This window comes from Crocodylus siamensis, chromosome 3, assembly GCF_052110815.1.
Source record: "Crocodylus siamensis isolate JL-2025a chromosome 3, ASM5211081v1, whole genome shotgun sequence".
Lineage (NCBI taxonomy): Eukaryota > Metazoa > Chordata > Crocodylia > Crocodylidae > Crocodylus > Crocodylus siamensis.
In genome coordinates this window covers 202,410,024-202,428,278 of record NC_143397.1, presented here as the reverse complement: position 1 = coordinate 202,428,278, position 18,255 = coordinate 202,410,024, and the positions used below count along the sequence as shown (strand labels likewise).

General features: G+C 37.9%; 1 protein-coding gene across 6 annotated transcripts in view; it reads left to right on the top strand.

The window, feature by feature from the left end:
- STAU2 (staufen double-stranded RNA binding protein 2) overlaps positions 1-18,255 on the top strand; it is a 254,141-nt gene that overhangs the window by 89,726 nt on the left and 146,160 nt on the right. For all 6 annotated transcript variants that reach the window (XM_090040182.1, XM_090040178.1, XM_090040179.1 and 3 more), the window contains exons 8-9: positions 9,693-9,905; positions 14,352-14,489. In XM_090040182.1, the coding sequence (XP_089896308.1) occupies positions 9,693-9,905; positions 14,352-14,489 (351 nt within the window). The remainder of the gene's footprint in view (positions 1-9,692; positions 9,906-14,351; positions 14,490-18,255) is intronic.

The following is an 18,255-nucleotide window of genomic DNA, read 5'->3' as shown; positions in this document are numbered from 1 at the left end:
AACCTGTGCGTATTCCTCTTACAACATGTGGATAACATTGGCATTGACTAGAGCCAGGTAACCTCCAGGGACATAGTAGGATCACAGGATTACCTACTGGTCCAAGAATGGTCCATGGGTTCAGCAGAGTGCCTCCAGATGCTTCAGAAGATATAAGGAACTCCACAGTAGGTATTTTTGGGGGTAATCTGCTCCTTATTAAGATTTAATCTTAGCTCTAATAAAGATAAATTATTTAAACTTTATGTTGTTTAAAATAATTAATAGCATTAACTATTATTGTATATATTGTATACACATGTGTGTTTATATATCCATATAAGTGCTCAATCTCTTTTTTTAATCTTGTTAAATTGTTGATACCAAAGCCAAAATCTAATTACCTGTGAGTGGAAAAAGTGTTTTCTTTTACAAGTTTTGAATTTACTAACTTTCAGTTGTATCCAATACCTTCTTGTTCATTTGTTATGAGATGAGCAGAATAGAAACAGTTCTACGGTCTGTATACCATTTAAGTGTACATTTTTCACATGCCTTGTATTCATCACCTAATGTCAACAGTCCCTGTCTTTTTCATCTCTGTGTGAGTTTTTCTGTGCCCCAATCATCATAATATTAATAACTTTTAATTGTCTCTTAATGCTCCATATTAGGTCCTGATCCCCAAGGTATTTTTATCACATGGTTAGTTTCAGAGACTACTATTGCCAAGATGTTAAATGGCAGTATTATTGTATTTAAGTAGGATTATTTGTTTGTTTACATAAGTAGGATTTTTTTTGAGAACTGTTTAGTATTACTGCAGGCATGTATCAAGCATTCATTACCTGTGTAATATAATAGCTGTAAAATAGTCAGCCTTTTCTGTATCTTACAAACCTTTAGTAAATAAAAAAGCAGGACGGTGTTATATAAATGAGCAGATAGTTAACAAAAAATGTAATGTTTGCAATAAACAGAATTACGTAATTTCTGGAGCATAAAGAGAGTATGTAATGCAAGTCAGGGCCCAAGTCCTGCCCTATGATGTCAGTGGGATCACATGGGTGTAACTGAGGGCACAATTTGGCCCTAACTGTTTGGCTAAGAGAGATTACACAAACACAAGACCTGTACTTGGACTGCCTGATGAAATCAAGATAGGATTTTCATAAAACTTGTTGAATGCTCTCTGTGTATTAAACAACAGATTTAAAAAATCTTAAAGTACCAAAGTCTGATGGGGTGGAATTATACTCCAGTGCTGAAGCTGGGGTGTGCTCATCTTAGCTATGCAGGTCTCCCAGGACAGCTTTCCCCCACAGAGCAAGCTTGTTCTTTCATAGCAGCTTTCAGCTTTTGCCAGACTGTCAGACAGAGAATCATAGAAAATTAGGGTTGAAATGGACCTCAGGTGGTCATATAGTACAATCCCCTGCTCAAAGCAGGGCCATCCCCAGCTAGATCATCCCAGCCAAGGCTTTGTTGAACCAGGCCATAAAAACCTCCAAGGGTAGAGATTCCACAACCTCTCTGGATAACCTGTCCCAGTGCTTCACCACCCTCTTAGTGAGAGTTTTTCCTAACATACAACCTAAACCTCTCTTGCTGCAACTTGAGACCATTGCTCCTTGTTCTGTCATCTGCCACCACTGAGAACAGTCTAGCCCCATCCTTTCTGTAATCACCCTTCAGGTAGTTGAAGGCTATTAAATCCCCCCTTCAGTCTTCTTTTCTTCAGACTAAATAAGCCCAGTTCCCTTAGCCTCTTCTCTTAACTCATGTGCCCCACATGAGTGGCCTTCCTGACCTCATCCCTGCATGCCTAAGCAATATTCTTCCCTAGTCATCTGTCCAAGCTTTCACTTTTTGTAAGCTTCCTTTTTGTGTTTAAGATCACCAAAGAGTTCTCTGCTAACGCAAGCTGGTTGTCTGCCATATTTGCTATTCTTCCTGCACATTGGGATGGTTTGTTCCTGTAACCTCATCAAGGTTTCTTTAAAATACAACCAGGTCTCCTGGACTCCTTTCCCCCTCAGACTGGCTTCCCAGAGAATCCTGCCCATCAGTTCCCCTGGGGAGTCAAAGTCTGGTTTTACAAAGTCCATGTTCCATACTTTGTTCCTCTCCCTTCTTCCTTTTGTCAGGAAGAAAGGAACTTGATCATCTCGTGGTCACTGCTACCCAAGTTGCCATCCATGTCTACACTCCCCACCAGTTCTTCCCTGTTTGTGAGCAGCAAGTCAAGAAGAGCATGGCCCCTAGTTGGTCTCTCCAACACTAGTACCAAGAGGTTGTCTCCAGTGTTCTGCAGACACTTCCTGGATTGCATATGCACTGGTGTATTTTCCTCCCAGCAGATGTCAGGGTGATTGAAGTCCCCCATGAGAACCAGGGCCTATGATCTGGAAACTTCTGCTAGTTGTCTGAAGAAAACCTCATTTACTTTATCCTCCTGGTCTGGTGGCCTATAGCAGACACCCATCACAACATCACCTTTGTTGCTGTCCCCTCTACCTTAACCCAGAGACTTTCAGAAGGTCTATATCCAATTTCATACTGGAGCTCTGAACAATCATACAGCTCCTTTACATACAGCACAACTTCTCCTCCTCTTCTCCCCTGCCTGTCCTCCCTGGACAGTGCTCCAGTTATGCGAGCTATCCCACCAAGTCTCTGTTATTCCAGTCATGTCATAGTTCCTTGTCTGGGAGGACTTGTTTTACCAGCCTCAGTGCATTCGTGTACAGACACCTGAGGTAACTAGCTGATTGCCCTGCTTTCTCAGGAAGAATGAGGAGGCCTTCCCTGTTACCGTCTCCTTTTTGTGCTTCCTCCAGGTCTCCCACATCTCCACTTATCTCAGGACTTTGTTCTTCACCCCCCCAGTGAGCCTTGTTTAAAACCTTCCTCACCAGGTTAGGCAATAGCTTTCAAACCTGAATTTAGATCATCTTGCAAGATGCTGCTCCCAAGTAGGGAACTTGCCATTGTTCCCAAGTTGGCAGGAAAGATTTGCCTTTGTTGCAGCAAAGAGATCAATGAACTGGTTTATGCATTTTAATTTTCATGCATTTTACCTGTGTTTTTTTCCATTGTCAAAAGACAAACTAATTAATTAGTCATAGCACATGTTGCATTTGGCATTTGGCAAATTTTGAACAAAGTGTTATGTCTAGTTTAGGTAGAAAATACCATGTGTGAAGGCTAAAGGGTTAATGATGCATTTCTCTTTGCTTGGAGTTACAGTACAAATGTCTTTCCTCTTTTGATAGCTTTTCAGTTTTAGGCCTGCCGAAGGAGTTGGGTAGTCCTGATGGGTTTAATTGATCTCACCTGGTTAAAAGCTGTACACAGTTCTTATACTCTTTATCCCACCATCAGGGCAGAGTTGGTCTCTCAAAAATGGGTTATGGACCTGCTTGATATTTCCCCTCTGGCTATGGAGAAAGGATGCCAGTGTTCCTCACCGACTTGTGCAGATCATTTGCCTAAAGGGATTAATGTTAGATTTTTTTTTTTTAATTTAATAAAGCTGTAGATATTTTCCTTATTGGCAAAATGCCCATTTCTTCCTGTGTCTTCATTTGCATCAGCATATGTAAATACATTGATAGTTTGGTATTTTCTAAATTTTAAACAGTCATGGATAATAGACAATTTTCCATTGTTTCATTTTACCTTTTTTTCCCCTCCAGTAATCTTAAAGCTAGTACTCATTTACTCTCACTGATATCTTTCAAAATGCAGCCTGTGTACTCCTTGTTAACTGAAACAATGGTATCCTTTTACTAATACTGAACTCCTGTTTTACATTTGTCAGTTTGATTCATTAAACTGAATTATATTCATCTCTGATATAAGTAGACCTCAATGGTGCTACACCAGGCATGAATTTAGCCCGTTGTGTTTTCCTTTGCTGGACTCATCATTTAAATAAGCATGACAGAAAGGAGGAAATGTATAAACTGTCATTGCTAATCAAATTTTCTGGTACAATTAGCCATAATTTAGTCCATAAGATGAGTCTTGAAACTCATGGAGCATTTTAATATACTGGTATACTAAAGTGGTTAGTGTTTGTGGATTGAATTCCATTGTAAATCTCTGTGTTGGTTTTATAGCACAAATGGTTTAAATCATGTTGAACAGAAAAGATCTGAAAACGGTTAGTCTGAATTTCTCTGGAGTCTACCAGAAATGATTTTAGATTCCTTTTCAAAAAAGAAATCTTAACCTAAATTTAATATTGGGTCCAATCCTAAGACCTCTGAAGTTGATGAGAATCTTTCCATTTAATCTTCTTGTTGAACTCTAACAAAGGTAAATATTATACTGGCCATTATGTACCACATATAACTAAAAGATTAAAAAAATAAGAAGCTATGCAAATATACTTAGTACTTTTTAAGATGAATTTTTTTTCTGAACTTAATTTATTTCTTAAGCAAGTAATTTTACTCCTCATTTTATCAACATTATTAATTATATTTTCTATCTATATTGTACTGTATATGAATACTATCTACAATATCTATGGTATAGTATTGTCAGTATCATGACTGCAAACCTTTAAAAGGCAAGAAATTAAAAGGTTATGGGTCCTTTTGTAATTTCAGTTCAGGTGTATTGCACCACCTCTGTGTGTTTACATTAGTCATAAAGCACACATGCATACATTGTAAAACATTTAAAAGTAAATGCCACAGGTGTGCAGCCCATGAGCATTGTTATGAGGAATTCACTGTTTGACTGTCCAAAATTATAATCAGCCTTGGAACTTTTCCTCATACTGTAGTTTTTTCTGTTTAAAAAAGAAGAGAGAAAACCTTTTAGAAACTTGATGTATGTATTCTTTGATTATAACCTTCTGAGTCTATGGACTTTGCACATTACAACCTGGGCTGCATTGGAGGGGCTGGTCCTTGGTTTAGATGTCTAAGAGGAAAAATAACCTTCTGTGAATCAGAATTTCTGGCTCACTGTCTTCTGTATGCCACTCCGGAAGGAGAATTGCTTAGAAATTAGTGAGATCCTCTACCTTATCATGCTAGAAATTCACAGTTGAACTATGAACAACCTTTATGCATGGATGCATGAGAGGACACTGTATCCCCAAATATAGTCTCTGTCCACTGTTAAATGCAAGCAGTAAAACCCTGATTTCAATGAAGTCGGTGTAAAAAGTACATGGACTTTATTGGGACTAGGATTTTGCTCAGGATTCTCCTCTTCTTTATATTATCATCATCACACTTCAAATGCTTAGTGTAGAGAAGAGTCAGGGCTATATCTACATTACCAAGCTCTAGGTTGGGTGTGTGCTGTATCCTATTTAGGGAATGCAGCAGCAAGCATGCTCACGCTCCATGTGCTGGCAAGACCAAAGGGATGTACAGACATTCAAATGTACAGACATTCAAAAGCCCAAAGCAAAATCAATCTAAGTTGCACAGTTTTCTGTAAGAAATGTAGTTTAGATCAGTAGTGAACAGAACACACGTTTGCCCTTTGGTGCAGGGTGGCAAATCTTCAACTGCGTTCTGCCAGTTTTTAAACCAGTCTGTGTGTGCCGAACTTCTATTTACTTCAAGAGTAAATTGGATGCTTATCTTGCTGGGATCCTATGACCCCAGCTGACTTCCTGCCCTTTGGGCAGGGGGCTGGACTCAATGATCTCCCGAGGTCCCTTCCAGCCCTAATGTCTATGAATCTATTCTGTTACAGGTACAGACCAGTTTTTGATCACTTACATTGGTAAAAATGCAATGTCTGTACTCTTGCATAGAGGTGTTGTGCTCACAGCCTCCCAGGACTCTTGTTTGGGCAGAGCAGCCTCACCTTCTCCCAGACTAGTACATTAAAAGCACAATGGAGCCCTCAATTTGTGAAATGCTGGAGCAGGTCAGTTTTAAGCAAGATGACAATTATAATGGTTTTGAGATCCTTACCTTGACACAGAGTCAGGATAGTCCTAAATTAAAGAAAAAATCCCTTCCTGGCAGACTTCTTTACTGCCATACACTTTTTCCTGTTCTGGGAAAATTTGGATATAGTTCTCTATTAACCTCCATTTTGTGTCTTTTTATTGATGTTTATTATATTTGCTGTGTAAAATTGCTACAAAAGGAGGTTTAAACAAGAAATACAAGCCTAAAGAGACCTGATTACAGTGTAACTGCAAAACTAAATAATGCAGAGGACATGACCTTCATAGCAAAGAACTTTAATACAAAACAGGTTGAAATAATATTAAGCTTTAGAATTTAAACCCATAAAAACCACCGCAATTGAGCTAAGACTGCTGGTAACACCTTAACCTCAGTTCCCTTATGCTTAGGAATCGCCCAATAGCAAATGGTTTTGCTACTGCAGATCACTAAATATATGCATTTATTTTGATTTTGAAAATATTAGCTAATGTCAAATATTGAATAGTAATAGCTTCTATCAGACACTTTAGAGTTCTCTTATAAGCAAATAAAAAAGCAAAAATACTAAATTAAATATTTGTTTCCTCCCCCAGTGATCGCAAGAACTGAACTCTGGCCCAGATACAAAGCTCATATAACGGTCATATATCTAATTATAAAGCATTTATTGTTTTGATTAAATGTAAACAGATAGCTGTATTGAATTGCTCCATCTTGTAGCACCAGTTTTTGTCAGTAAAATGTTGTCGTTTCCTTGGGAAAAAAAATCTGATGGATGTGGTAAGTAGAATATAGAAGAGGGCAGTTGAAAAGATGCAGAAGCATCTTAGACACAGACTTTCTTTGCTTCTATAGCTTCACAGTAATGTAAATGCTGGCTGCGTTCAGATGAGCGCAGTCATGCACCACATACCACACATTCTGTTGTTCTCCATGCTGCAAGGGAGTAGTGTAGCGGGAAAGCCAGAGGTCAAAAAAAAGCGGAGTGATGCATGAGGCGGCACCATGCGCCGCTCAAAGCAAGAGCCTGGCCGGCTGGAGTCATGCCTCACTGCTGGCCTGGCTTCATGCAACAACGGGATCACTGCCGTTGCAGGTAAGGTTGCTGAGACCAGGCCAGTGCTGGCCACAGGTTCCCCTACCTGACCCAGGGTAGCTTGCTTCACATGAGTGCACAGACGTTCCCTGGGGACAAGTAGCAGTGGCTCAAGGTGTGCTGCCACTAGTTGTACCCGGATAATCAAACATTCATGCACATCTGGGTACGACCGTTGTGGTTGAGAATGGTTTCAAACAGGCATTCTCATCATTCAGGTTGAGTTTGTTTGGAAAGATATTTTTAAGTTGAGGTTTGCATAACTGATTGGGTTTTTTTCTAGTAGAGCTCTAGACAGAACAGGACTTACGAGTTATGGTAGATCTCTTGTTAAGTTTTATCATCACTAATTGAGATGGATCAAAATTCTGGAGACTAAAATCATTAGTTATTCAAAATAATATGTGATCTCTCCAGGCAAAAGTTATGACTCTGGTAAGCTAGGAGTGGTAAAGTTCATGCTGTTTGTGTCTGTGGATAAACAAAGAAATTCAGCTTTTCAGGCTTGAAATTCAGCATCTTGCACAAATAGTACATCCTTCAAATAATCATGATTCTTAAAGGAGGAAACATTTTTGAGTTATGAGTTTGACTTATAACTGATTTGATATAAATACCATTTAGCATGGGTGGTAAATAGTAGTAGTAGTTTATTTACAGCTTTCACCAAAAGACTATGCTAAAATGAACAAAAAGAAATAATATTTATATAACTTACAATTTTTGCTAAAAACATACAGCAAGACGATCCATTCTACCAATTTATGCAAAATTAAACCAGAAAATAGTATCTGATGTTGGAAAAGAAATGATAAAATGAAGCAGTGGATAATAAAACAAAATGGGAAAATGTTATTTGATTTTGGCCCTTATTCTTTGAGCGCATAAGACAAATGTATGTAAAAAGAATATGTGGTCCAAACTGTTATTAGAGAGAAGCCTGTTTGTTTTTTCTTTGTTAGCCCAAAGAAATTTAAAATTATTATTTTAAATTTCCATTTAATGGAGAGATCCATTTTCCTCTTATTTCTTCAGAGAACAAACAGAACCACAAATAGTGATTTATGTCATCTATCTCCTTGTTCCAACAAGAGCATTTTGTACCCAAACATTTTGTAACAACCTGCCCATGACAACCACAGATCTCATTAGTAGGGGAGTGCATTGCACAGCGGCTCCTTTAATTTTTCTTTTTTCACCATGCACACCCCGAGCACTGATTGGTGAAGGGAGACCCCCACTGCTTGCTGCTGATCAGTCAGGTAGCAAAAAATATGGTTTTAAATATGCTTCAATTTTCCCCTCCTAGTCAGCAGCAAGCAGTGGGGCCACCAGGGCCCCTTGGCCAATCAGCAATGGGAGGCAAAAACTATGGCATGTTTAAAACTGTTTGTTTTGCCTCCTGGCTCATCAGGAGGAAGTAGCAGGACTGCCAGGGTCCCTCTGCCAATCAATGGTGGGAGTTGGGTGCATGGCAATCATACGGCCAATCGCATGCATGGCTCTGCTGTCAGCAGCTCACGGAGCCGCGTGTGCGTACACATGGCAGCATGGGGTGGTGGATGGCAGCGGCCGCCACATGCAAGCTCCCCCCCGCTTCCACCTGGCTGGGCAACACCTGTGCAGCCTGCAGAGGAGACCCGCTGCCCTCTCTCTCTCTCTCTCTCCTCCTCCCCCTTCCTTGTTGTAGAATTAGATAGAGATAAAACCTACCTTAAAAAGTAGTTGGAGATCTTGTTGGTTTTGGGATGGACTATGGGTCAGCATCCCAACATTCGGCTGCATGCAATAAAATGGATTCTACCTTGGATCTATAGACCTTGATTGTTTCCAGAACTACTCTTTTTCCCATCTTATTGTAAAAAGAACTCTGCCCAAAACTCAGTTTGCTTTAATATTTACATTTTCAATGTGCTTCTTCCAACTCAGATTTTTGCTAAAATAGATTCCAAGGTATTTACAGGAAGACGCCATGTCTAGTTTCTTTTTCTGTAAAAAAACCAAACTTTTTTTCTCCTTTCATTCCCAAAAATCAATACCTTCATATTTGGTGATTTCCAAACTGTTTGAAGTGCAGTACTTCTGAAAAGCATCTAGTAACCTGGGATTATGACATTATTAATGTGGCATCTGCATAAAGCAAGATGGAGCTAGAGTCATGCAAAATCATGGGAGTCATTAATCATGGAATTAATAAACTGTTAGCACCTGTCTTTGTATCATTTGAGAATAAACTAAAAAATTGGGTGGCATATAAAGAGCAGTAGAATAGGCAGATTTGGTGGGGTCTGATTATCAACAAAAGTACTTTTACTAAGTTAAGTAGTTAAATTGGAAAAATACTTGATTTATTTTTATTATGCATTGTGGTGGTGTTTTGTTAGCCCTGTATTTTAAAGTAGTTAAAACATTTGCTTTGAAGCAGTAAATGCATTGTTCAGATTTTTCTTCTTCGGTTAATCCTAGTTCTAATGCCGTCAAACATGAACATCCCCATCCATGTCAGTCTTTATTCTCTGCAGGCCTGTCTACCTAACTGTCATTTGCAGGAAGGAAGGTTGTTGTTTTGTTCAGTAAAAGAATCTCAGTAATATATTTCAATTGGTTGGGTATGAAACACAGTAAAAGGTGGGGACCTGTGTTGCATTATGTCATTTGACTTGATATAACCTTTTGTTCAATAGGTGATTAAGGAAAGTGGACCTCCACATATGAAGAGCTTTGTTACTCGAGTCACAGTAGGAGAATTCTCTGCAGAAGGAGAAGGAAACAGTAAGAAACTCTCAAAAAAACGAGCTGCAATGGCTGTCCTACAAGAACTTAAAAAACTCCCTCCTCTTCCTGTGATTGAAAAGCCAAAACTTTACTTTAAAAAACGTCCTAAAACAATATTAAAGGTAAGTGTCTGTGTATATTGCAAATAGTAATGCTCTCTTATGACAATTTATGATTCTTATGGAATCCCTACCTCTTCCTTGTCTATACCATTACTTGTGTAGCTTTAATTTTAGTGTAGTCCAGCTTGTTGGTATTTTCCAGACCCCACCAGATGGCTGTAATTTGTCATTTCATTTGTGACAACCAAAAAAAATTACTTGTAACCATAAAAATTATCAAATGTGTTTACTCTAAAGATTTTGTCCATTTGGGATCTGATCCTGCATTCATTAGGAGTTTTGCTATTAGATTCAGTGGTGCAGGTTCAGATTCTTAAACTAGCTGCTGAGGAATGGTAGACAGAAAAATATATGCGCTCATGCTAAAATTCTTATGTTTTAATTTATGTCCTCTGATAGTAGATTTCTATATAATAATCAAGCATTACAAAGACTAATTGTTAATGATAGATGTAGTTAGCCATATTATTCTGAAGTCGAGCAGAAGGCAGTGTATATTTGCACCCTGTAGAGTAACCGAGAGATGCATAAGCTATTCATCAGCTGCTGCTTTTGAAATCTTATGCATCTCTAATTAAATTAGCCTAGAAGGTGCAAATCTACCCTGCCTCTACTTTTAATAAAAAAGTAGTCTTTTATTAATCTATTTAAATTATTTTAAATAAAATATGTAAAATATATATTATAAACACTAAGTATGTTAAATTTCGTAACATTTATAAACTTTTAAAAATATACATATTTTATGTAAGTGTAACATTTTAAATTTTATAAGATTATAAAAAATGTATATTTTTTATGTATGTTCAATCTCTAACTATATCATTACCAATTTTAAGTAATACTACAAGTTAGGAATATAATTTATGTAGCTGTGGCACAAGCATGTTTTTGTTTATGTATCATACAGTATATTTAGATGGATTCTGTAAGGAAGTGATGTAGAGCTATAACTGCAATAAGCAAAACATGCCAGTGAAGCCACATTCCCTTTTACCACTACTAACCAAAAGAACACATACAGCTTCTAAGTTTCTTGTGTCATTAGTTTTAGCTTTTTCTTTTATTTTTGCCTATATTATTCTGTTAAGTGTTTTTAATGATGTCCAGTGCTGATAAAAAAAAACATGTCCAGCTATTTCAAGCTTAATTCTTAATGCACTGTTGTCTACGAATGAACATGAGTAAAGTCCCTTTGTGTGTGAGGAAAGCTGTGTCAACCGCAGCTACAGCATCTGCCCTAAGATAGTGCAGTAACTTGTCAGTATCCACTTAGGAAGTATGGTTCTGTTTGATTTGAACAGCTCCAGAATATTCTATAAATTCATCCATTCTACTAACTTGAAAATCTCTTTAAAATATTGTAAGGTCAAATGCACACCATCTGTGCCCTTGGAAGTTAGGACCCTTTGTCAGTTCTGTCACCACAAATGAGATTCAGTCACTAGGTCCCCACATTTTCCATCTGTTTGATTGGTTAGGTAAGGATAGCACTTTAGAAAAGGTCCAAAGGTCTGTTTCTATCACCATCAAACAGACCCTTAAATATACATGTAGAAAAGCTACTTAATTGCCTATACATTTGCCTTTAGCTAGGGTAGGATTGGTAATATGCCGATTCATAAAAATCAGTGATCAAGGCCATAAAAGCATGATGAGTTTGAACTATCCCTCCATTAAAATGTGCCCTGGGTCAGAAGATATTAATATGCTTTGCAATACATTAATGAAGCTTTCGTCAGAGCCTCTAGATTCCTGTGAGCTCAAGTTTCTCAAATGGAGCTGTTTATTCCTGATGGCAGTAGATTTATTACTGCCTCTAGGATTCAGTCAGTTCACAGTGACTAGCTCTGGTTTGTGTAGTTATCCTAAATTCTTTCTCAACATGCACCTAACTGGAATAATCAGCCCTATATGTGATCTAACAATGGCATTCATGTGCTGTTCTCTATATACATTTATATAGAGAAATACTGTTTAGCCTCAGCACAATATGAAAAATAAACTTAGACTGTTAGTACATCAAACTAGAAAGGGTTTTGCCAGGGGCCCAACCCTTCCATACGTTACTTCCTTTTTGGGGGTATCAGTTAATCTGTTTGGACGCAATTTTCTACTGCTTGACATTCTGGGTAGTATTAACACCCATGCAAATGTGTAAATGCTACTGTTTTGCTTTCTAGCATTTCACATCCATTTTGCACTAGTGTAAACCACAGTAGAGAACCAGACCCTTTCCATTTGCTGCTACAGAGCACACACCTGCTTTTACATTTAGACACGGTGGCCCTCAAGACTTTGGAACTGCAAGATCAATATTATATGCAGGATAGTTTCTTTCCAGAATATTGGTTTAGGATATTTAAAGGTCAGTGTTTAATCTGTGCTTCCCTTGAAAACAAATCTTTGGCCATTTTTTCAGAATTTGGTGAAAGCAAAGAAAAATACACTTTCCTGTTTTAATTAACTCTGTCCATACTTTGGTTAGGTTTGGTTGGCTTTTGGATAGGGTGGTGGTTTGAAGACTCGTCGAGTCAAATTTCAGTGAGGACTAATGATTTGGCAGGTGGGGGTGGAGAGTCAAGTGCTTTCGGTATGGCTGTTTGGAAACAGCAGATCAAGCATGCAACATACAAAAAATCCCTTTAGCCTACAGTTGCAGGAAATAATGGAGCTGCCATCTTGTCAGAGTTTATAAAGCATACTGACTGAATAAGGAGATGGCATTGGAGAGCTTGCAAGCTGCACAAAGTATATATTCAAATTCTTTAAATTTTCAAGGAAGCCCAAGCAAATTAGAATCCAGACTCTCATTGAGATTCAGTTGGGAAATGGGTGTCTGACTCTTTTAGGTTTCTTGGAAATTCCCAGGGAAAAAAAGCAAAAACTATAGTAATACAGCATAAAGTTTGCAAGATCCAGTATCAGAAAGCCAGCAGATTCTAAATTATATTGACTCTGACTCCAACTATCCTGTGTAGCAGGTTCTGCCCAGGCTCATTCTGGACAGTTTCAGTGATATGGTGCCTTTTCTCTGCTATAGTTTTCATTGTTTCTAGCTCCAGTGCAAGTAATTATTGGATACTGGTGATAAATGATAAATCCAAGTAGAAGCAGATATTATCAAGTCAAAACAACCTTGATATTTAATATTTTTGAGTGCCAGATCATGTAGCCTTAAAAATGCATTTAGTTTTCCTGCTTCTTTTAATGTAGTATGTGGATATCAGTGCACCCAGGAAATGTCAAAATCATGTCCACTCCATATTTACAAAGTATGGATTTAGCACCAGTACTTTTGAAACTGCTGTAGGGTATCATAGCCTGCACTCGTACTTTTTATAGCACACTCCACTTCTTGCCTTTTCCTGGTTCCCTGACCACACAGCTGTAATGAAAACTGGCCTTATGCATGACATTTCCCTAATTCTTTTACCTATAGATTTTCAAGCAACTTTAACATACATACTATGGAGGAATTCACTGTACAGCTCTGATAACACAATACCCGTCTTTTCCTCCCTTTTCTGGTCTTCCTCTTATGTATATTCTCTCTCTGTCTCACTCACACATGCACACACACATGCATACCATTATTTTTAATAGGTGTCTGCTTTGAATAAGCATTTTCTTTACAAAAAAATTTTAGAAAGGACATTTAGAAGCTACAGCAGAGAAAACAGGACTCTCATCTTTCATACTTCAGCTTTGTACGCAGCCTTGGAGAAGTCAGTCTTTCCATTCCTTCACTTATCTCATTGGTTGAAGAAGAGAACACCAACAATAAATCTTAGTAGAGTTTGTTGTGAGGATTCATGTCTGTAAACATTTGAGATCTTTAGTCAGATGGCTGTCAGTGCAAAGGCCTTTTGACTTCCCAGGGTTCCTCTCTATCTTTTTTAGTGTAACTACATGACCCTATATTTTTAAGGGATGTATCTTAGGAGCTATGGAAGGCTTACACTATAGCAGATATGTTTTTGTTCCACTGAGTGAAAAGGACTGGAATGCAGAGGGTTGTGCAAAGGCACCCTGCAGCCCATTGTACACCACAGAGCTAAGCTTCATAGTGGCCTATTCTGTGAGAAAGGGCAGAAGATGTGGAATTGGGGGCGGAAACAGGACCACCATCTTGCAGTTTCACTGGCCTATAGAAGTAGGAGGTTGGCAGTTTACATCTACAAGATGCAGCCATTTTCTTCAGTAGGAACCAGGCAGCAGCTCCATGCCACTTTTCGGAAGTTGAGCATGAGACTGAGCATCCCCTGTCATATGACCAGATGACTGAATGTACTTGGTTTCTTCAACTATCCTCTCTTCTCTAATATTTCATCTTGAGAGAACAGCATGGGAAAATAACTTTTTAAAACAAGATGTGACACAAACCTGTTTGACATGTGCTGAAATATGTACATAAATAACTTATCCATTTTTAACTTGTTTTAGACTGGACCAGAATATGGTCAAGGAATGAACCCCATTAGCCGCCTGGCTCAGATCCAACAGGCCAAAAAAGAGAAGGAGCCAGAGTATATTCTTCTTTCAGAGAGAGGGATGCCTCGTCGCCGAGAGTTCGTTATGCAGGTATTATTGGTTTTCATGTTGGAAGATAATGACCTTATTTTATTAGGGCAAGCACAAGAAAAGAAGGGTGGAATATTAAGTTGATCCATATGACATTAGTTAGGATCTCTACCATACATGCAGTTCTACAGCAAGAGTACAATATTTTCTCTCTTTTATTTTTTGAAAAAGATTATTTGAACTTCTCTTTTCTCTTGGTGAAATAAATGGTAGTTAGATTTGTGATTCCTTTCTAAAATGATAGGTGATATCCATCTGGTGTGTTGTGTGTTTTGCTTTTTGGATTTTGCCATCCTTACTTCACTTGTTTTTATGTATTTATAAAGTTTTATTGTTTGTTTCATCAATATGCTGCTTATTATTTGTCTTTGTTTCTGCTATGCTGTTCTAATGAAAGGCAGAAAACTTTGTAGTTACTGAGGGATCAGAGACTGTAGTACCAAAAAGTGTTTGCTCAAGGAACATGGTTGACATTCTTGCAAAAAGAGGCTCTGATCAGATTTTCAGTTACTCTGAATTTGGTCATATCTGAAATATCCATTCTCAATGTTTGATTCTATTTGAAGGCTTTTTCAAAGCAGAAAAATACAGAAACAGTTAATAATTATTCTTCCTTTCTCTCCTAAATGGAAGGGGTATTTTAAAAGGTTTACAATTGATATTTTGGCATGTAACTCAGTAACAGGAAGATTAGGAATTGGAAAGGAAGACATAGCTCATTAAATGTGTTTTTTTATTTTTGTTTTTTTAACTAAACTTAAATTCCATCTTCATGTTGGTCTATCTTGCTCAATTAAATCTTTATCTTCTTGAAACTCAGTGGCTATTTTGGCAACATTTTCTGTATCCTAATTCTCGCTAAACCATTTTTCTCTCTCCCCAATATCCTTATTTCAGAGTTTCCATGATGCCCTTAGAACTGCGGTTTCAACTTTTTCTTACTCTAAGGATTTGAAAGGGAGGATTCCTATTACAGACTCTCTCTTCTCAGACCTCCAGCTTTGATATGGAGTTTGCAGTTAGAGGTGGTTTTGTGGGCAATCAGAAACTGTGGACCACAGATAGTGTGGGCCATAGACCATATTTAAGAGTATATGGCCTTTGGATTTCCATTACAGGCAACCCAAATAGTTTATGAGTAAAAAAAATTGTCTTTGGAGAAGAAAATATTTTTAAAATAGAGTATGTAATATTGCCTTATATAAGAAACACGGCTCTTGTGAAAGGGCAAGTCAAAGTTATTCCTTAAGCAACCTTTTTATGGGTGTTCATAAATATTGTAGCCTAAATATAGGCCTTTTCACCCTGTTTTTAAATTTTTTTTTCAAGATAAAATTGTATTTCTTTTTTCTTCCTCTGGAAGTCCTTGTGGTTTCATTATGACATGCAAAAAAACTTATCAAAGTAAAATGCCTTTTGTATAAACTACTTAAACAGTGTTTTCATTTGATTTAATTGAATGTGGAAGTAAAATGTCCAGAGATAATATGTTCATTTTTATCTGTCACACAAAGAGCAAGTTTAGATGTGATGAAATAGATCCAATTACTTGTTCTGACCGCTACATAAACAGAAGAAAACCTCTGATGACATTAGTCAGTGTTCTGTTCCCAAAGTTAATTTCGGAAAGCTTTCTCTTTGTAGTCAGACCTTTAATCCTTGATAAAGGTTATAATAATAGCTAAACCAGTTTTACAGGTCTAAGAAATAGCAGCACATTGATTTATTGTGCGCTATGTGATAAATTGCCATTTTGTCTTGGCTCATTAAAGTTCTTTAATTTTATTACATATAAGCTCATTGTGATTTGGTTGTTTTCTAACCATGACTGTAAAAAAAAAAAAAAAAAAAGCCTGCTTTTATTTCAAAATTACTTAATATTTCTGTTCTCCATAATTGTGATTCTTGTTACTTAATCATGTGTTCCTTTATTTTACCAGAAGTATTTATATCATTTGCTTATTTCTATAGGTATAGTAGCTAAACTATACAAAACAAAATGGGATAATTCAGCCTTTTTAGTAAACTGTATGTATATTAAACTAATTGTTTTCCTGTTATTTATTTAATTATTACTTATCTTAACCCCCCCTTTGAGATTTTAGAATTTAAAGCAACCCAGAAGATTTGAAACTTTTGACCTCTGAGGTTTCTCTTATTTGGATTGTCTTGTGAAGTAGACTACTATTGCTTTGCCATTACAGACTTTTCTGGAGGCATACATAATTTTTTTAAAGAGTATCTGGCAAAAGAGGGTAAATTCACCAAATAAGGTGAAGATATTGAAGTATTAGGAGTGATCCATGGATGAACAAGGATGACAATGATAATATCATAAACCAGGACCATGCAACTGTGCAGTTTATAAATGGCAACAAAACTCAAAGAATAAATTACAGCTTTATATTTTTTGGGGGGCCATCTGTTGTTTATAATATGTCTGTTTATTTCTAAGTTGTAAGCTCCTCCCCTAGTATATGTGGGGGCTTCCTGGTTGTCAGAAACCTTTATATAATACAAAGCACAATTCCAACAAGAACTCAAACCTTCCAAACAATTTTTTTTGAAGACAGAGCATCCAAGGGCCTAGACACAATGCTGAAGAGGAAGGACAAGAATATGTCCTCCCCACGTTCCCCTACCTTCCTCTCCCAGCAATTTCCACCCCTAGTTTTGCTTGCTCTATTGTTGAGGAAGACAATGAATGGAAAGTGTCTTCTTCCTTCCCTGGAAACATGCTACACACTCTTTAAATCTGTTTTTAAAATCCTGGATCCAACTGTTCTCTGTCCCCTGATGATACCAGGGGATTGCTGCTATTAGCAGAGCCTGCATTCAGGGACAAGGAAGTGGGGACACTGTAGCAGTTCCTCCTCCTGATGTCAGGCAAGAAAATATAAGATCGGGGTGGGGGGAGGAATTCATGCTGTACAGAATGGGGTAAAGGAGGCGCCCAAAAGGCACAAAGTCTGGGAACACAAGGGCAAGGCCTTTCAAGAGAATACAGCTCTGTGTGTAAACAGATGCAGACACACAAGCAAGCACACACTTCTGTGGTGTGAATATAGGACATGTAGTTTCTTGGAGAGAGCCTTTTCAGGAGTAAAAGAAGCAAGCTTATGTGTGGAAGGAACTCTGTGCCACTCCCTGAAGTTGTGGTTAGGAAGTGACTCCAATGGTTCTTTCCTAGCTTTGTGTTGGTTGTATCCATGACCTTAGGTGCTGAATCCATGGGTGCTCTGGGGCTCAAGCACCCACAAGCCGTGTGTGGCTGCTTACAGACATTAAAAATACAAACAAACAAACAAAATGAGCTTTGCTGCAAGAAGCAGTGTGTTACTTCAACCCAGCTCTGCAGTGTCTGTAAAGATCTGGCGCTTCAACAGGGCTTTTTGAAGCTTTTAGATAAAGCTGATTCAATCAGCTATTAGATAAAAGTGCCAAATAATCCCCACTAAAGCAGCCAATCTTTGCAGACACTGTAGAGCTGGGTTGAAGTAATGTGCTGCCTCTTTTGGGCACGTGTGAGGCCTGGCATGAGAATGTGCTGAGTTTAAATAGAGCACCTTTTTTGGCTTTTATTTTTTTAAATGTCTGCAAGCACCCACTGGCAAAAAACAAAGTTGGCACCTAGGTGTGGCCCAACAGGCTGATTGATTGAGATATATATCTCAATCAATCAGCCTGTTGGGCCATATATATATATATAGAAAGAGAGAGAGAGAGATGTATAGAGGTCTGTCTGTCTAGAGATGGAGAGGGGGTC